This window comes from Lemur catta, chromosome 8 (genome assembly GCF_020740605.2).
Source record: "Lemur catta isolate mLemCat1 chromosome 8, mLemCat1.pri, whole genome shotgun sequence".
Lineage (NCBI taxonomy): Eukaryota > Metazoa > Chordata > Mammalia > Primates > Lemuridae > Lemur > Lemur catta.
Window position 1 is genome coordinate 61,933,210 of NC_059135.1, and position 21,855 is coordinate 61,955,064.

Below are 21,855 nucleotides of genomic sequence, written 5' to 3' on the forward strand. Positions count from 1 at the left end.
ACCCAAACTCAGCCAGTTTTAGAAAAGTATGACTTTCTTGCAGATGCTACAGTCAACGTGTGACTATAGATTGATAAATTCAGAGGGTATTTTGTACTTCAGCTTTAGAGCAATTTTAGCTACAAAATCACTGATTAGCATAGAAGAAACCACACTTCCTAAAACTACATAATTTGGTATATTTTAGAAAAGGAGCCATTGATAAAGGAAGATGGAAAACTTTTAAAACAAATTTTAGTTTTATGAATTCATATAACTCGTTGACAGGTTAAATTCCTCATGCACTAGATTTTTAATTCAGATCATTATCTCCTCATTCAAACAGAGGAACTTCCTATTGGTGCATAATATTTTACATCATCTTCCCATTTAATCTTCATCATCATCAAGGACCTTAGAACTGTACTTTTCAAACCATTCTGTGACCAGAATTCTTTTCTAATCTGTCACTGACCAATATATTTGTAAATGCAATAAAAATGCCCTATTAGAAAAATGAAATTTTAAAAAATAGATATACAAAATATGAACCCCAACTGTTTTATTATTAGATTGAACAGACCTACAATTGCTCTATCAAACTTCCACAAAAGATTCTAAATACTTTCTCTGATTTCTGCACTTACATTGTCATGGAAGAATAACAAGCAGATCCCAGCTAGTACCAGTGCACAAGCCACACACTCTGCCTTAGACTGTCAAAGCAGCATTAACTGTACAGCGTAACTTTTTGTTAGTTTTTGGAATTTGTAAATCTTTACATATAATTTTTATGTTTGGTGAATAGAGTTATAATTTATAACTAGCAAGCAGTTGATACTTTACTTGGAATCTATTTAAGTTGAGATAAATATTTCATATATGTAACAAGTTTTTGGACCCAGCTTCTGATGGAGACCTTAATTCTGTGTAATCAAGAACTCTTGCACTATCCTTCTTTGCTTTTTGTGATTCTCTCAAAGAGGGAAGAGAGTTGTTGGCAAGGCCACAATTTTATTTGTGTATCTCTGTCCAAGGCAATGTCTCCTGTAGCAAATCAGTATACCACTCTATTGGAATTACTTCAATTGTAAGCTTTGAAGCAATTATGATATATCCCAAGATTTTAAATGTGCACAGTGTTAGCACAGATGTCAACAACATATTGAACATATTTTACAAATCTTGGATAAATTGGTTTTGATACGACCGTGACATTTATTTTAAGATTGTATGTTTCAAAGCTAGTAATGTATATTTTGTTAGTAATAAGTATACAGCATTTATATTGCTAACCTCAAATTTGAAAACACTCCACTCTAAGATTTGAAAATAGCCATTTTGTTAAAAACCAATGTCCTAAATATCCTAGGCATTACACTGAGTACATTGTGACAGCATAAATTACAAATGTTCACCTTCTCTTTAAACAGTCAAATCTTTCACTGATTTATTGCAATTATTTTTGCCTAAGAATGACTACTTGAGTTATATTTGCTATTTTCAAAATATATATTGAACAACATTGGGAGGTGGGTAGTTAATAAAATTGTGATTACTAATGCAAGTTAGTTTATTAAGGTAAACTGTTATCTTAGAAACATTTTCCTTATTAACATACTAAATTAAATTATACTTAAAAATTACTTAACATACAAAATTCTGTATAATCTTTCTTTGAGTATATTCTAAGTGGTGTTCAGGAGACCCTAAAATTGGCTTCTGACAAGGTTAAAAATTTTGTCACAACCGCTGGCAGCTGGGGATGTCTTTCTCTATCTAAACTGTCATAGTTATAAAATCTGTACCTTGGAATCTATTTAAATTGAGATAAGTGTTTCACATATTTAAATAAGAATGTCTATTATGGCAGATATCATTTTGGTATATGCATTTTACTTGGTTGAATAGTACACAATGTTAATCTCAATCTAAGATAAATTTTCCATCATTACATCCTATTTTCTCTGATTGTTTTTACAGAGGTAATTCAATGTATACATAATATAATTTTAGTCTTCTTTTTATATTTTTCTCTCTTTTTTATCCTTATATGCTCAAAACAGACAATGGTCGCAATGTCAAAGGTAATGTACGAACTCAAATTTCACCATCTGATGCTCCAAGTGCCCCTTTACTTGGCATGTGAACTTGCCTGCTGTATGCCCTGTTCAATGCAACATCTTCATGCTGCCCTTAGCTAGTCCAGGTGCCTGGTGGAGACATCATGGCTTGATTTTGCTGGAGACATTGCTACTTTCACAGCTGCATCACCAAAATGATTATAAACTCCTTTTTCCTGCAAGAAGTGTAAGCCTAGGTTGACAATGAACACTTCCTAAATATCTACGTCATTTGGAAAGAAACAAATATCAAGCTAAATATATTCCACTGTGAAAGAGGCACATAAGCCTATTTCAGAAAAAAAAAAAAATTTTGAGTACAAGATTAAATAAAATAAGCAAAGTACTACATTACAGCATCACTTCACTTGTTCCTCTTTTGTTTCCTTAAAACTAGTTTCACGTTCCTGGATGGCAGGGGGTATGGTTTTAAGCTTACTGTAGTAGTAAACTGTACTTGCATGATAGTCATTTTCTATTTTTCTATATTATATTTCAATCATTTTAATTGTGTTCTATATTATTCTGAAATCACTGGCATGACCTACAGCTACCATAGAGTAATGTCTAACTGGGCAATACTCCGAATGAATTTGGATTGGGCTAAAAATTGGAAATTCACTTCTGTTTTCTACTATATCATACTAGATACAAGGATTACAAAATATAGTAATCATATTATTCTCATCAAATTGAAAACCATTGGGCTTGGTCTTTTCACATAGGCCATGCATGCTGCTGTGGGTGTGCAAATGGTGACAGTGACTCATTTTGTGCATGTGTGTTGCATGAACACGTCTCCACCAGTAACCATCAGTACTTAGAATTCACTGTTTTGGCCTCTTCTGTATGTCACTGGTACTCTGACTGCTGTGTAGTTTTGTATATTGATTTCTCAATTGCTACTAATTAATTCAGAGCTGGCGATGGTTATGAATTTATAGTACTAGAAACCAAAGATGTTTTCTTGTCAGCAGCCCAGGGTAATTTGAAAATGAAGGAAATTATGGCAGTTTCCCCCTAACCTCACACCAACACCCTGATGTTTTATCTGTTAAGCATTTCAAAAAAGGTCTGTGCAGGTAACCCCCATTATTATTATTATTTTTGGTTTTTTGCCCGTCCACTGTGAGTTCTAAAAGGGAGTAAATTAGTGTCAGCTGTGGGTGGTGGTTTGCATTGACATAATTCAGAATGTAACCTCAAGGAACAGGATACAGATGGCTCTTGCCAACTGGCTTTAGGATTTAACAATTAGCAGTAAATTAGTAGACATTAATTTCCAGTGATTTTTTTTCCAAGGAGAAATTAATTTTTTTCAATAAATAGAAAATTGGGCTTGCCTATCTTTCAAACTAGTAGTTCACATATTTGTCAAACTATAGTAATTTTATTTTAGTCTCATAAACTAATCCATGTAATCTCCAACACCTTTTTCTCAACCCCCTCATTTTTTAATAGCAAAAGTCTTTAAATAAAAATGTTCTCTTTCTTATATAGATCTCAGATTACACATCAATTTTATAATCACAAATCAAAGTATATAATAACATCATCAAAGTCAGAAGTTGGAATTAAGAATCTCTAAAACATTGTAGAAAGTTTTCACATCTCAGTATTTATGAAGTTATATCTCCAAATTGGAGAAAATATTTGCAAACTTAATAAAGTTTCATGTAAATATGCACTCCAAAGTTTTGGGATTTTCTTTTTCAGGCTCTGGTTTTGAAAACTATTAAACAAAGTTTAAGTATCTGCCTCTTTAAGATTTTCACAGAGCAATTAATATGCTAAATAACAAAAGACAACACATTAAGTGTACTTTAAAAATATTTTTGACTTTGCTTCTAAACCAGATTTCACAAAAGATTAAAAAATAAAAGATTTCTATACTGCTTTGTGTGCAAATGCATAATTATAGTTAATTATTTCAATACCTAACTCAACCAAAAAATCATTTCTTTACCAAAATAAGATGAATAATTTAGGAATGCCTTTGGAAGGTCTTCAAGAGCATCTGCTTTATTATCTTCAGGTGAGGCGGTGGCATAACTCTCTTGCACAGGTGGTACAGGCATCTTTATCTCCAGAGGGGACTGTTCTTTAACTTTCTCAGGAAGTCTATTTTAGTGCCTGTTACACAAAGAGCTAACCTAAACCCTTCTTGCTGAAATGTAATTTTCTTTCCCTTCATCTATCTCCAGTGGACAGAGATATTAGCTGGCTACTGCTAATCTTGATGTAATATCACAGTAAAAAGACAGTAAATTGGTACTCAATGTTTTCTTTCAAACTAAATAATTTCCACTTAATCTTTGTAGGATCAATTTTGCTTCCCTTTAATAAATTTCCTTAGTACGCTCTTAAAATAACACTTCAGAGTTCCTTTTATAAAGTATAACCCATCATCAAAGAGAGGAAAAGTTATTTAGAATAAATAGTATATTCTGTATATACATATGTATGCATTGTAATTTTTAACAATTTCTCTAATATGTGGGGGAGATCTAATCCTACCTCAATTACTCATAAACTCATTTTCACCTCAAACTTAGTTGTTTCTCTGCCTATTCTGCTTTCCAAGTTATCAATAAAAAGTTGCCCCACTTACTCCACTTAGTAAATAAGTTATTAATACAATGTTGTCACCTCCTTATAATCTCAAGTAACTCTGCAGCCCTCTGACATTGGGATGTTCATTTTTCAACTAGTCTAAGAATTTGCCATATGAGTTAGAAACAAAACTATTCTCAAGATTTGTTGCAGCTTTCACCTCCTCTCTAGTCATGAAAACTGTTAGACTAATAAAGGAAATAAATTGATCTGATACAACTTGTTTCTTATAAGCTACACTGGCCATTACCCAGTATCTTGTGGTCTTACAAAGATTTGAAAATTGATTTTCAATGGTGACAATTTTTCACTGTAAATTATGTCATGTACTGAAATAGTGTGGATATTGAATACAAATATGATTACTTCTGATATTTGTAAATGTTAAACTGGCTGCTTTATGCTTATTGATGATGTTCTTTTACAAAGTTTAATTACTAAACACTACATTTTCATTTTCCTTAATGTTAAAGCACTTCAGCAATTTGAGTTTTATTCAACTTTCTCCAAATAAACTCAGTCTCCTAAGAAATAATACACAAAGACCTAATGATTGAAAAACAACCTTAGTCCTTTTGATTTCCTTCTTTCCTATTTCATTTGGCTCTCAAAAACAGTGATTTTTTTTAAAAAAAGCATTATTTTAAAAAATTCTATGATATGTTCTTAGCTGAATTTCCAGCACCAACTAAAAAAGGATATATTCTCCTTTAGCTTCTCATAACTCATGTTAAATTTAAATAGCCTCATCATATAAAATTTAAATATCTTTAATCTAAAATTCTTCCCAGTTGTTGCTTTAGCCTCTAGCCTGATGTCTAAATGTAGGGTATGCATTTGTAGCTGGAAACTGGCCTACTTTCTATGTAATCAGACTCTTGTAATATATTAAAGCTTAGCCCAGCTGTTGGTTTAGTCTACTTGGTCACCTGTTTTCCATCTTCTCCTAATATATTGAACATTTTAATCTGGTCATCCATCTTGCAAATACTTTTCTAAAGAGCATTGAGTCCTCCTATATACTTTTCAGTTTTACATTCCTTTCTATTGAATCTATTTTTCCCTTTATTTCCACCTGTTCATTTTCTTTAAATTCATTTACTTTGTTTTCCAGGTTATTCTTCTTTCTTTCATTAGAATCCTTAATCCCATCTGTTCATGACCACTCTCAGTGAGGCTGCCTTTCACCTTTAAAGCCTCAACCCACGCCTCTCTGAATATAGACCTAGGAGGTAGGAAACCCTGTGTTCTGATTTCTAGTCTTTGATTCTTATTTCCTTTTGACCTCATAGTCTGTCTGCTTGGGTTTGCAGTTGGTGAAATAAGGTATTGTTAATATCTACATTAGTTAAAATGATGGCAGTTTTTTCATTAGAATTTAGAAGGGTTTAGAGGAACCTAAGCCAATACTGATAATCTTGCAGACTCTAAAAGACTTCTGCATGTATACATATGCTTTAAAATCAGTAGAAAGAAGCATAATGATCTTTGTTATATTGGATGAAATAAATTGTAAATGCCTTATCTAAGTAGCATGCTTAATTTATTTTAAGTAATATTTTAAGTTTTGCTGAATTCATTAAATGTATAGATTTAAAAGAAAATCTAGATTAACTCTTTAAGACTAAAAGCCTAAAAAGAAAACAGAGTAGAGTAAGTGTTTAGATTTTTCCACCAGAAAATAAGAGAAGCTAAATTAGAGACTGCAATAAAGTTGCAAATTCTGGGGCCAAATCTGAGTGTACCATTTTATCAAACAGTTTCTCAACCATATCAGATGTCATATCACTTCTTTCAACAAATATTTTGTTATACTCATTTTACTATCCTAAAATTAAATTCAGAGATTATTTTACTATTTTAAAATATCAACATGATTCCCTAACTGTACTATAAAGGAGAAATAAAGGGAAAGCAGTTTATAATAAAATGATATTCATATCAATATGTTTGTGTTCAAATATAACTACACTAGAAGATATAATGCAATAATCAGACATATTTGGGTTTAAAACATTAAGGACATGAGAAAACATTTTATACAGGTCCCAGATAAAATAACAGAGCAGTAGTATGGATGGACAACAAAATAAAAACCACCACTAGGGTCAATAATAATAGATCAGACTTATTTATACATGGATATTAAAAATGAGAAATAGCCAAAATTAAATTATGTATAATACTTCAAGTAAAACTTAGAAAATGAGAAAGTATAATATTCTCACAAATGAGCTGGCCCTTGCTTTTAACTGTAGTGTCAAAACAATATACTTTGTGAAAAAAAATTAAAAAAAATAAAAGAATAGAATAAAATAATACTCTATGTGATAAAATGCAATGGTAATGAATTGCACAGAAGAAAGAAATCCCACCAGATGTCAGAAATCCCACCATATTCATCCTCTAATACTTAAAAGAGGCCTTGCAAACCATATGCCTTGTTAAGTAATGGTAGCTAGAAGATGAATTGCAAAAGGAATGACAAGACATTATAGAGAAGTGATAGCAGATCTCTAGAGAATTATTAGAATGATATTGAAAACCAACAGGCAACCCCAAGACAAGTAAATAATTTCAAGTGTTTAGTTTTTAATTCATAAATTCCTTTTCATTGTACCACACATCATTTTACGTATATAGGAGGATAATGATATGAAATATTTTTGAAAGAATTTTTATTAATGATTTTAATGTGATTCCGATAATTCTCTGCAAATTTAATAACATTTGGCCTCAACACTGATAAAGAAGACTCAAATCTCTTAGCTTACATACTGCACCTGACAGCTACAAACAAATACAGATTGTAACCTGAACTCTGAAATTTTGTATTGGCCACTCAAATGCTATAAAGAGTGTAGCTCTAAGTGACATAATTTTCCAAAATGGTGACGAACTTTTGATAAAATTCTGAACAAAATGATGTATAATCTTCCCTGTACATGGTAGTTGTAGCTCTGGAAATCTCAAGGTATATTAAAATCATGTAAAAAGCACATTGTGCTGTTTATCTGTGAAACAGGTTCAAGTTTCAGATCATTATAAACAGGCTTTTTACCTACGTAGATGCCATTGGGACACATGGGGCAATTTTTCAAGGTGAGAAAATTGTGACATTCAAATGCCCCCGTCATTGTGGCAACCAAAAATGTCCCCACAATATCCCCTAGGGGGAAGCACTGCCATAGTTGAGACTGTGTGCTTGTAAGTGTAGCCAGTTCAGTGGAGTTAATTGGAACTGGTCACAAGGACAGCTAAAGTACATTGACAGTGTCTTTCTAAGTCTGTTAACATCATAAATGATCTATGTTTTTCCCCAAGATTTTAAACAAGTCCTTTGACAATTTGCTACAGAAATCCAACATAAAGAAGGATGATATAGAAAGGGGATTCAAAGATGGGCTTAAGGGTTTTAAATATAGTTAAACTATATACCTGAGCTCCACTACCTATAATCTCTTGCCAGTATCCATGTATGCAGTTAAATTACCTAAGAAGTGAAAATACGACATTAGAGTTGGGGGGAAGGCACTACCTAAGAAGTCTGAGGTCCTAGCATAATTTACAAATTTTAAATATTAAGATATAGGCCTGGAATGTGACCCTAGAATGCTTCAAAAAGAGAAAACTATCTGAAGGCTAGATTAATTTGGTGTCACTTTGGCTCTTCTTTCTATACTTGTATAAATAGAAAAGAGTGAGGATTATATGCAAATGAGAACATAAATGAAAATAAATACCCAGAGAGCTCAATGACCTTTTTCATCTAGATAGACTTGGTTATCATCATGATACGACTCAGGGAATGAACAGAAAAGCAACTCAGGAAACAAAATATTTGTTAAAGACATGAAATTTTTCTTAAAATTACTTTAAACCTTTATAATAAACAAAGGTAAACTTTTATAGATAAATATAGTGTGATTTTTCTGTAGGGAAATACAGTAGCAATGCACAAAATGATGAGTATTATTTTCTTAGCATCATCTTTGACCTGAGTTGATTGATTGTGTGGTCCAAAATATACAATCTATATGTCTAATAGGTCTAATTTTAAAGTATTTATACCTTTCTTGGTGCTTAAAGTACATTTTGATACCTAAAATGTATTAATTTCATTTTGAACAGGGAAAAAAATAACATAAGGCAAAATGTGCTAACAGTTTCATTCATGCAATGTATACGTTTTAACCATTTTCTAGGGCACAAAGACACTGACTGTATAATAATAGCAGACTCAAAATTTTTATAAAATTCTTCCTGACATTAATTTTTAAGAGCTAAATCATGGTGGAAGTAATATCACTCATTTCACAAGAAACTCCTTGAAACATTTTCTGACTCTTCATAAGCAACGGACAATGGGCTCATCTCAAAAGATGTAGCTAATCAGTCTACTCACCCTCAAGAAGAGAACCAAAAGTCTGGCCACCTTACCAAATAATCTATGTAGGAAAGGAATGCAAGAGGTGACCAGATTCTACCAACCCCAGACATGTCCTATTATTAATACCTACCTGTGGTCACTTCTATTGTAAATTATCTTTGCCAGAGCATTCGTCTTGTATGGTTTTATAGTAGCTTTTCTTTTTCTCAGAAAGTGGTCAGTCTTAAATCTAAATAAAATAAGAAAAGAAAAGAAAGGAAAGGAAAGATTTAAAACTACACACAGGGTTCTAGAGTTTTTAATAGAATAAACACACACACACACACACACACACACACACACACACACACACACACACACACACACACATACATACATACACGCAATGGCCTTTTGCCCTTCTCAGCTTTATCTGTAATTCCTTCATTTGAGCTTCACTCTTCTAAAAGCTCTGTGGAACATCTCACACAGGTAGTGGAAGCATATGAAGAACCTAGCTGGCTTGTCACTTCTCAGTGACACAAAGAGGGAAGTAACACAAATTGGAGCCGGGTAAACAACCCATTTAGGAGTTTCATGGCCAAAATGATTTTAACCATAGGTAAGTCCTTCCTTGGATAATTTCCACATTATAAAATTAAATTCATGAGAAAGTTTGAAGATAGAATTTGACCAATAACAGAGAGTAGAGTTTTGACTTTTATCCCAGCCTTTAATAAATGAAGTCAATTAACAACTAAAGCTGCCCTTTTCTCTCTGGGTGCACAGCTAGGACCCAGTCTGATTGGATACTCACATGCCACTCAGTGTGGCAGAAAGTGACCATAAGCCCTGTGTTCAGTTATCAGCTGGTTGCATTTAGTCACATCTGAATCAGGGTCACATTGGTCATGGATCATTAGCAGGGCATTCAGAACCATCTCTTTCTTCTATTTCTTCTTATATTACTCTTACAAATACTTTCCAATTTTTTTAGGGCCTTTTAATCATATCAAGTCAAGCCTCCTGGGATCTACGTCAGATTCAAACCTCAACAAATACAGCACCATTAACAAGATTCCACAGCTCACTCTGAATTTTTCAGATGTCAAAACTGAGAAAAAGAACACATCTCCTCCTTCTTCAGATAAAACTATTATTGCACCCAAGGTTAAAGATCGAACACACAATGTGACAGAAAAAGTTACCCAGGTAGGACACAATTTTCCTATCAATTTCAACTGTTTTTGAGGTTGTTTTCTGCACCATAAAACACATCCTTTTTCTTTTAAATTACCATCAAATAGAGTAAGCACTTATTTGTGCTCCTATTTGTCTTGAGATGTTGAGTGACTCTCTAATGTAACAGATTCATAAAGCTATACACTGTGATTTTATCTATTACAAGACTAAGCAAAAACGGGCTAATGTGGTATTGTTGTTCCTGTTGTTGTAGAGATTATTAACCTGCTGTTCATCATGTTTGGACACTTATTGTTTTGCTGCCAACTTTCACATTATTAAAGCATGTCTTTTTTTAATGTAATGGATGTGTCTATTGAAGCTTTAGGGAGTAATTGGGATTTACTTTTAACCGTGGTCTCCCTTTTTGCACTCGCTCTACTAAATAGAGTCATATCTAAGTCAGTTGACTTGGGGAAAAGAGCTGCTGAGATGATGAAAAGTCAGAATGAAACAATACATTTTATAGGAACAATATCTTATTGTTTTCAGATAAATACTGCAACTTGAACTAGAGTAAAAAGTTACTGTATAGCAGGAGTCCTGCTTCAAAGAGTAGATAAAAATGATTTTTACTTATTATATCAAAATACCAACTAAGCAGTACCTAGCTTTTGCTTACAATGCACTTACGTTGCTGGGAATTCATGACTCTAAAATTTGTCAAGTAAGCAGTTCTTTTACAAACAATTGACTTAGTATATTTGCTTAGCAAATCTTTGTATAAACTGTCCAAAATATAAAGGCAAACTTGACCCCAATTTCTATCCTAAGCATTGAAGATTTTAAATTAATAAAGTTTTTCTGTAATTATAATCACTACAAACAACACAGTAGTACTGTTTTTTAAAGAACCTCTTACATGTGAACTGAAACAGCTAGGAAAAGACCATGAATAAGTTATAAACAGAACTGTGCAGTCTATATTTATTTGAGATGAGAAATTGTACATGCCGTTCTTGAGAGCATCCTTTCTATACAGTTTAATATTGATGTTGTAATGACGCTTTCTACTCTTTGCATTTCATTTTTCTTACCTTATATTTAGTAAAATGGGTATAATATTGGTAAATGAAGAGTCGACTGGTATGCATGTTGTATTAACACCATTTTGAGAGCCTTGAATTTTACTGGCAATAGTTTTTACCTTAAAAATCTGTTATTTAGAGATACTAACCACTATGTGAATATATAGAAATTAAGAGACTGAAGAAGGAGCAGAAGAGAAATTAGAAATATTAGTGTCAGGGCCCCTGCAAGTAGCATAAGTGAGTGAAGGTGACAAAGTAGCACAGTGGGAGCAGTGGGGACTGTAGCAAACTGCAGGGTGCAGGAGGCCCCTCTAAGAGCAGACAGCTCCCACTCAGCTCCAGCCAACTACGGTCAGGCAGCTATGCTTGACCAATGAATATTTCCAACCTTCCACTTTTAGAAAAGGAACTGGAAATCCAAAATTCAAGATAAACTCTTCATTTGTAAAAGTTGACAGGCTAAAAAATGCTTTTGAACTCTTTTTTAGACTGAACAAAACACACATTAAGGCCTGTGAGCAGCCAAGAGTGATTTGGGCAAAGCTTTTATGTGCTTGGGCGACCAGAGGGGCCACCCTGTCCTGCCACATTCAGCACAGCCACTGTGCCAGGAGAGAGCAATACCTATGCAGATCTGAGATGTCACCTGCTCTGGGGGCTTTCTCAGCCTAGCGGCACAGGAGACACATATTAAACAGCCATAATGAAATGCATGTTAATAAAGAATATAATAGAAGCACAGGTTAGGGAGAAAGTAATTATGCTTTAAGGGGAGAGTTTTCAGAAAAGAAAAAGAGATAGCATAAGACACTTAAGTTGGATCCAGAAGCTCATTTGTCAAACTCATTAGTAAGTAATATTTAAAAACATAAATGAGAGTCAAACTGGCTTGTGTTTTAATTCTGGCTAGGTCATTTATTGTATGCCATGGAGACAAGTGGCACTTATTTTGTGATACTGAGGCAAGTGTCACTTCAGGTATGCAGGTATGGCAAAATTTATTTCTCTGAGTTGATGTAAGAACTACATAGAATAGAAACACGTTCAGCACAGTGCTGAGTACATAACAAGCAATGCCAGCCATTATTATGTTCATTAATGATCCTGTATGACATCCTCACCATCTCTGCAGGATCACTCTACCCCTGTATCCGCAGGGCCTAGAGGAACAGCCAGCAAAACGGAGTCCATTAAGTGTTTGCTGAATGAATGAATGAATGGAGGAATTGGCCAAGGAAAGGGATAAGAATTCCAAGTAGAGAAACCACAAGAACAAAGTTATGGAGCCACAAAAGTGCATATGTCTTCTTAGAACAAGTGGAATGGGCCAGTGATAGGCTAGGCTGGAAACTTTCCCCTCTAGAGGATTATTTACTACCTTTTCATATAAATGCCCTGGGGTCCAAGTAAAATGCAACAGCTTCCATCAAAACCTTCTCATTCTTTTAAGATCTTACACTTTATCTTTGAAAGCCCTGTGACTTTTATATTGAGCTCCCTAATATTATAATATTTGTTTTAACATTTGAAAAAATGTTTTAAACTAGTGCTATAGACTGAATGGTTGTGTCCTCACCAAAGTTTATATGTTGAACCCTAATCGAGAATGTGATGGTACTTGGAGGTGAGGTCTTTGGGAAATGATTAGGTCATAAGGGTGGTGCTCTCATGAACTGGGTTAGTACCCTTGTAAAACAGACTCCAGAGAGCTCCACGGCCCCCTTCTGCATGTGAAGACACAGCAAAAAGACGGTTTTCTATGAATAAGGAAACAGGCCCTCACCAGGCACCAAACCTGCCGGCAACTCTGTCTTGGACTTCCCAGCCGCCAGAACTGTGAACAATAAATTTTGGTCATTTATTTATAAGCTACCCAGTTGATGGCATTTTTATTACAGTAGCCCAAATGGACTGACATAGCTACTAAATACTTTTATCAGGTGTTACAAGATTACAACTAGACTGTATTTTTATAAAGGATCCCTTTTTTATGCAATGTGAAAAATACAGTAAATGGAAGGAAATTATAAACACAAGTAATTATGGTCCTGGCTAGAAATGAGGAGGGACTGGATAAAGGCTGAGACCAGAAACTGGAAAAAAAAAAAGAAAGAAAAGGGTAAGTAGGAACACTCTACCTTTTTTAGTGTCCCCTTTAGCTCTTAATAACAAACCTTCCAATTGTCTGCATGTCAAACTAAACAATGTAGAGATCAAATTTTGAGAAATTCCTCCTGCAGACATAGCCTCTGGAAATTTCATTTAAGTACTTGAAAGCAGGGCTCTCCTATGACTCTTTTTTCATTTCGTATTCGTGAAGTTTCCTTATCACAGCTATCTCTGAAATTTCCGTATTCACTGCCTATAACATCGGTCGTCCTCGCATCACTAAAAACAACCTGGTAATAACCCAAATACTTCTGTCTTCTCTATACTCCCTTTGTAGGCCTGTGTAGAGATTCGCTTTTATTTATTTTATTCACATAATAGGTTTGCATGCTAATCCTTTCTTCAAAAGAAGTCAAGGTTTTGTTCACAGATCATTCAACAACATATTTTAAACACCCTTCAGTGCACAAACGATAGAACAGACATCAAGAGAGAAAGGCCTAAAGGAAAGGAACAATTAATCTTTGCTCATGTTGTTCTGTCTCAGCATTTGGATCTTATCTCTATTACACACTGAATTAGAATTGGCCAATTAGTCATTTGCCTCCCCAGCTAGAGTGAGCTTCTTTGTAGTAGGGACTATGTTGTTATTCATTCATGCATGTATTTGTTTATTCATTCAACAATCATTTATTGAGATCTAGTCTGTACAGTTCTAGATACTGGAAATTCAGAGTTAAAAGGCAAATTCTCTACCTTTGAGAAGTGAAGGAGACAGACAGGTAGGGTACATAAGCATTACAATGCAGTGTGAAGGGTAAAAGCAGGGTGCACAGGATGCCAGGAAAGGAAACCTAACCTATGTTGAGAGTTTAAGGTAGTAGTTGGGGAATATAAACTCTTAGTTGAATTTTGAAGCTTGAGACACTTCCAGGGTTAGAAATAAGAATCTGGAATGGGGAACTATAGGTACCAACGAATGGATGAAGTATGAGGTGTTTGTATCACTAATACCTGGCATAATACATGATACAGAGTGGGAATTTTAAAAGATTCACACGTGAAAAACTGAGGGTATTGAATGAAATTAAGGAAGAGTAAATTTGTAGTCAAAAATCCCCAAAGTGAATGCCTGCTTTATAGATTCTTCCCTTACATAAGATTCCAATGTTTGCTATTATTCTGGGTCTATAGACATCTTGTATTTGTCTTAATAGGCCAAATTTCTGGGATGCAACAGTCCTTTATGCCATATTCCATCTGACCTTCTCTATTCATTTGGGGGATATACAAAATAATTCTCAGAAGGGTGTGTGTGTGTGTGTGTGTGTGTGTGTGTGTGTGTGTGTGTGTGTGTTTCCTTAATTGTAATCTAACTTTTGTAAGCTAATGTGCAGTAATGTACATCTCAGGGAGGCAATGCCTGGCTGGTCATTTCTACTAAATTGTAGTGCAATGACAGAGAGTAAACAATAAACTGTAAGAAAAAGTGGGGAGAACAAAAATAAGGTCTGCTTTACCAAGCAGTTGAAGTTCTCAGTTGAGGATCAAATGCCTGGTTATATGAGTCTTCTTTTAAATAAAAGTAAAACAAATGTTTACGCCCTTGTATGATTTCATTACTCCTTAGGCTAGTTCTAGTTCATGTTATGCTAATTTTTAGGATGAAATGTATCATTTTGTTGTCATGTTCAGCTTTGACAAATTTGTATTGGATCACTCTCCCTAGATAAGCATAAGAGTATCAGAAGAGTTTTAAGAAGATGGCTCTGTGGATTCCAAATCTTTATTGGCTAGTCATGTGTGACTGCATCAGTCAGTGCTGTAACAGAATCCAAGTAACGGAAGCTCAACTAGAACCACCTTAAGCAAAAAATGAAAGAAGAAAGGGCAGTTTATTCGGTCACATTACTAAAAAGTACAATGGCAGATCTGTTTGGGGGCAGACTGCATTCATTTTTTGGTACAAATGATGACATTCTTTCTCTCTCTTTCTCTCAGCCATGCTTTCTCTTGTATTGACTTCACTCCTCACCTAATAGAAGCAAGTTCCTCAGACTCCCCTGTCTCAACTAATGCACACAGTGATCTGGTGAGAAGGGCCTTCTCTCTTCCAGTGTCCATATCATTCTCAGAGAAAGAGGATTCTGATTGACCAACTTGGGTTCCATGCTCATCCTGGTGATGGAAGGAATGTTGCCCCTTCACTGACAACCACATTAGAAAAATGGAGTGGAAGAAGGGAGGCTTTAAAGAAAATGAAACAAACAACAGTGGCCCATTGCAAAGATGAAGATAGGAATTCAGATTAACAGCATCAAGCACACACACAGAGAACACACACCACGCACACACACACACACACACACACAAACACACTGAATACACAATATGTGCTGGTAGGTTCTAGAGACATAGCAGTATAAAACCAGTATCAATACATAAGGCACTATAATATAAATTACTGAGAGAACCACTATATGACAGTATATGATAATACCATTTGCAAGTACTAATGTAATAAATGCTACAAAATATGATTAATATGAAAGTAAAGGTAGTTTACTTTCCTTTTAAACTCAGTATTTGTTAAATTATTACCAAATATGTAGTTCTACAAATTGGCCTTTATTATTTAAGAGGAATGTCTCATGAATTCAATGGAAACCCACACTGAGATTGTCAGAAAATAAGATGCATGAAGGAATCTAAATGAACCAAAAGGGTTTAATCTGGAGAACATAAGATAAGAAAGAGGTTTACTATTAGTCCACAAGTATAATTTTCCTATAGTTTTACTAGGGAGAATACTCACGAAAAATAGTTTAGGTGTAATCACAAAGAGAATTAGTCACAAGAAAAAATTTCTGAACATCTAAAAGGTTATGCAATCTATGTATACATCTATGTAGAACTCTAATGCCAAAGTAGATTCCCAATATTTAGGATTCATGTAAGTATATTTTTGAAATGAAAATAGAGTTATGGTAAATTTAATAATTTCTGACTTTAAGCATTTACCATGTGCCAGGATTTGTGCTAAGTGGAATCAATTTCAATCTACATGATAGCCCAGAAGCTGGTACTATTATTATCATCCCCTCTTCATAGAGGAGGAACTCAGCAAGAGAAAACACACAGTAAATGGTGGAAGTAGCCTTCACACCGAGCTCATCAGACTCCCAAAGGGAAATTCTCAGTTTCTAAAATATATTCTCATTATGATTCTGTTCTGTTTCCCTGTTTGTCTCTAAATCTCCTCAGCATATGCATGGCCGTCGGACATACTTGTATCGTTTGGCTGTATCACCAAACGTCATAATCTGAGTGTTTAGTAGTAGCTAATCAGAGAAGTGAGGCTACAGAAATGGGAAACAAAATGTGGTAGATTTTCCCCAAAGCTCCTCAAACTCTTCAAAAAGCCTCCCAAAGGCATCCTTGACAGGGAAGCTTCATCTCTGGTATTATCTGCTATTTAAGTTTATATCTCATCTACCTTATGCTAATTTTAAAACAGAATAGTGGGATTTTAGTTTTTGTTGGTGGTGTGCCACTCGGTTGCAGGAAAAACAAAATTACACTGATATTACTGACATAAAGAAGAGTTCAAAGATTATGGCCTTTTACATTCTATTGAACTTCGTTCATTGTAAATATGGTCATTATCTCTTCATTGTGATTCAATGACACGACACAATTTACATTTATTTTTGACAGAAATCCAAAACAAGTATTTGTAATTTAGTACTTCTTTAGGGGTGAACATGGATTTGTAATGGAGACATTTTAATGGAGAAATAATATTGATTTCATCTTATTAAGCTAATGTTTAAAATTATTTATCATCTCTGGCTTCATAGTACAAAATTTCTTATATGTTCTGTAGTTTTGTTCAAACTGAATAAGTTTAGTCCTAAACTTTCAATGATAGGATTAAAAGTGACTTTTCTTCAATGCCAGAATTAAATAAGACTTTCTTACTTAGAAAGTCTTCCAGACACAATTACAAACTAAAAGTGATTTTATAATAGCAATATTTTTTGATAATAATATAACTTAAAAATTACACTTAACTAAAAAGGCTAATTTTCACCAGTTATTTTTATAAAGACTTGTTGATTCTTCACCCTTGAAATTACAAAAAACAAAATTCACAATATTTCTATGGTATATTAATATATTTTCCTAAACTTCATTTTATATGTAAACTAATTTAAACATCACGCAAACCTCAATAAAACTGTACAGTTCATCTTGAATTGCCAGAAATAGTAATAATCACAAAATTCCAAATTAAATTTGAAATGCAATGCAGGAATACAAAATTGGCTCTGAATACTTTCAATTTAGTATGACATTAGTTTGGCATCCATTATCTTGTTGTTATTTATAGAATGCCATCAAACTTGGTTTGGCAAAACAGAAATTTCCATCCAATGTTTTCTCCATATTCTGGGTTTAGTCTATAAACCATGTCTATACATGCAAATTGAAATGAAAAACAATATATCTGAATGCTGAAATAGGAATAAGGTACATTCATTGGGATAATTATGGGTTCAATTTTGTGAGTGCTTACTAAATGTAAGTCAGTGCTAGGTACTATGGCTGATACAAAAATATATAAATCAAGGTCGTTGCCTTCAAGGGGCCTTGATTAAATACAATGCTTTGAGCTTTGAGATCCTGGATTATGTTTTCTCTTCTTCTCTGGTCAAATAAATATATTTTATAATCAAATCAGTGATGAGGAAAAGATAAAAAGTAACTGTGAACATTTTGGTCACAATTGACTACTATAAGCATGTTTTGTGCTATATACCTATTAAATATAAAAGGGAAATGTGGAATTTTTTAAAAAGCAACAAATTAATTTTCTGTTTTCACTAAATGATATATGCATATTAATGCTTATCACCATTCCAACTAAAATAAAATTTCATTTATTTTAAAATTATCTTAATTAGTTAAAAAGTCATATTTCATATTCTAGATGATTAAGGCATAACATATCTAGACAAAACCCTGGTAGCTTTTAAGTCATAGCTTATAGGGGAAGCATTAATATATAATTACTTTTAGAAAGCACCTGTTTGGTTTTGTATGTTTATCACACGTTTTAAGATGAAGGGAAGAAAAAAAATATTTACTCCTTTAAAAGTTTTGTCAGCCAGAGAAATCAGGTTGAAAATAGATGTTTAAAGTAAGGAAATAAAATGTGAAAGTGGTCAGAAGAGACAGGCAAAAATAATTTCACTTAGAGTACATAGCAATAGCCTGGTTGCTATGACATCTGAGCACGTGAAGATTGTGGATACCTGTTGCCAAGAAGGTTTAGTTCTTTCTCCCCTGGTTGGTTTGAGCCTTGAGAGAAAAGTCAGACCCAGGGACAGAAAGTAATCACAGAAAGGAAGAGAGTTCCTTTGCTCATTTGCCCTCATGGCCTAGGGACGGAGACAAACACATAGTTCAAGGTGAGTTGCCTAATGAGAATAGGCTGAAGCAGGAAATATTTCATGTTTCACAGGATGAGAATCAGGCAAAGGATTTTTATCACACAGAGAAATTCTGTAGCAGACATGACATTTTTTACATACCCAAACAGCCTGAGGCCTTGTAATGTTCAGTGACTGTGAACTATCCCTTGACTTAGGAAGCGAATTCAACCATGGGATCTTATTTAGAAAGAAATCCCAAATAAAAAAGTGAAATAAAATTAAATAAAAGGTCTCATTGGCTACCTGGGTGGTAAGATTGTGGGTAATATATTTTCCCCTCTAGCTCCACTTCTCTATATTTTGCAGATCTCATTTACAATGGAAAAATATACAGTTAGATAATGAACCCTCTAAAACTCAATTGTTTCTAAAGAGTTCATTAAAAAGCAGTTAATCTTCACAGAATTTTAAAATTCAAAGGAACCTTAGATATCATCTTCCCCAGGGTTTCTCAAAATTTCCTGATCAATAGAATCCTCGGTGACACACACACACTCTCTCCCCCACCTTCCCCCCCAAAATTCAGTAAGTTTCAGTGGAGCCTGAGGTTCCTGGATTTTTAACAATCTCCATCTCATTTGTGGCCTCTGCTGCCACATTATTAAGATTAGAGAACTTGGGAAGCAGGGACATAGTCCAGTCCTTTCATTCTACAGTTAAAGAAACTGAAAAGAGAATACAGTATAAACCTGGGTTTTATATTTTTTTGATTGTTATTACAAGTTGTATCTCTTTCTGTAGATTTCTTAATGAATTAACTGGTTCAGTTATACATTCTTGTGATGTTTTAACTGCAACATTTTTGTTACAAATGAAGAGATGTTAATTCTTATTTAAGCAATCATATTGGAGAAACAAGCTTACTCTCAGGGTGTAGCTACTGACTCCAGGGGGCAGCTACTGTCAGATTGCATTACTGCACAAACCCTCTAACAAATAACCTCCATTGAAGAGAACTTGCCTAGGCCACAGTGCTCTAAATCTGTGATCCCCAACCCTAGGGCCAGGGACTGATACCAGTCCACATCTATGGACTGTTAGGAGATCAAGCTGTAGAGCTCTGCTACCCCTGCCCCCCTTTCCTGTGTTTGGAAAAATTGTCTTTCATTAAACTTAGGAAAGTAGGGGGTGGTGGTGCACAGCAAGAAGTGAGCAGCAAGTGAGCAAGTGAAGCTTCATCTGTATTTACTGCTGCTCCCCATTACTGGCATCACCACCTGAGCTCCACCTCCCCACCCCTGCTCACCCTGTCCCCACTCCTCGTGGAAAAATTTTCTTCCATGAAACTGAAACCGGTCCCTGGTGCCAAAAAGGTTGGGGACTGCTGCTCTAAAGTATCTTTTGCAGAACACTAGTCTCACAAGGTTTTCCTAGAAGAAAAGTTTTCTTATTCAAATAGTATCCCTTCCAGAAACTAACATGGAGATTGAGCACATTAACGGTTCTAAGAAGTCTTGGATTAAATAAATCTATAAAACTTTATCCAATAGTTCTCGAACTTTTTTGATGACAGAACCCATTTTTAACTGTCCATTTGTTTGTTTATATAAAACACCTATTGATATCCTGAGGAATTCATGTGGGGGGGCGGGTATTCTTTAGGCAATACTGACCTAAACAAAATGCTTTTTCATAGATAACTGTGAGAACTATATGTTCAACTCAAACATGAATGTGTTAGAAGTGTTAAAACTCTTTAAAAGAAAGAAGTTTTGGATAGGCACAGGGTAATAGCAACCGGATGGGGAATGGTATAACAGGAATACATTTTTCCTCCTTGTTTTAATGAAGCCCACTTGGGTTTCTTTTCCAACCACGTACCAAATATAGAACTTAGCTTAGAGGAACTGAAGAAAATACCATCTATATTTCCCTTTCTGTTTTAAATATATCGATTACAAGTACACCTGTGTTTTGAAGCCTACTGCTTTAGAATCACTTAGGAAGGGGAAAATGTGGGATGCAGGGTAATGGAGAAAAGAATTAAAGAGTCTGAATTTCCCTTCTGAAAGGACTATAGTTAAAGCTGAATTTCTGCTGCATTTTAATGGCCAAAGAGTTGAGAATGGAGAACCATTCTTTTTTGTCCCCTTGTCCCAGTGATCTGATGTTGGTGGTACTAAGGATGTCACTTTAATGGCCGGGGCAGAGGTGAAGTGGCCTGTGGTGTAAGGAGAACCAGCTCACATACCCACCTTATTTCCATTATTTCCACACTTCCCTGGCTCCTCTCCTTCCTGTTGGTCTCCCAGTTCTTTTCTGATGTGGCAGAAAAAAATGACAAAATGGTCTGCAGCCAGGTCTGCTTCTTTATTCCTATTGATCCTTCTCACATTTGAAGTGAACAGTCAGGCTGACAAATTCCAACAGTATTACCAGAAACATAGTCTTAATTTTCAGGTCATGGCAATAAACCTCAGTGACATTGAGTGATCTGAGTCAAAAGAAAAAAAAAAGAATGTAATAGAGAGAAATATTCTACTGTTCTTTCTTGGTTGACTGGCAGCTGTCGGTTCAGCTGTACAATCCTGTTTCATGGTGATAAGCTGTCATTTGTAAATTATGCCCATAGCTAAATCCATTATTCATGGATTTGTACTGGAAAATAGTGATTTCAGGACCTTAAATTCTTCTACCTGCAGGCACCTGAATTACTTCTAAATTGATTACTATATTACCTCTCATACCCTCTCTCTCTCCTTTTTTTTACCATCCTCAGATCCTACCAACCCACTTTGTGTTTTCAGTAAAAACTTCTCCTCTCCTCTTCCTGTATTTCCCTCTGTAGAAATTAATGAATAATTCCTGAGGAGCAGAGAGCTTTCTTTAATTCTAGTAAAGGGATAATGCAAGTAAGAGAGTTCAGCAGAAAAGTTACCCAAAGAAAAAGT

At 34.5% G+C, this 21,855-nt stretch overlaps 1 protein-coding gene across 1 annotated transcript in view; it reads left to right on the plus strand.

The window, feature by feature from the left end:
- Positions 1–21,855, plus strand: part of KCNH7 (potassium voltage-gated channel subfamily H member 7) — a 451,497-nt gene that overhangs the window by 324,883 nt on the left and 104,759 nt on the right. The window contains exons 5-6 of the mRNA XM_045560346.1: positions 2,046–2,066; positions 10,082–10,296. Of these exons, the coding sequence (XP_045416302.1) occupies positions 2,046–2,066; positions 10,082–10,296 (236 nt within the window). The remainder of the gene's footprint in view (positions 1–2,045; positions 2,067–10,081; positions 10,297–21,855) is intronic.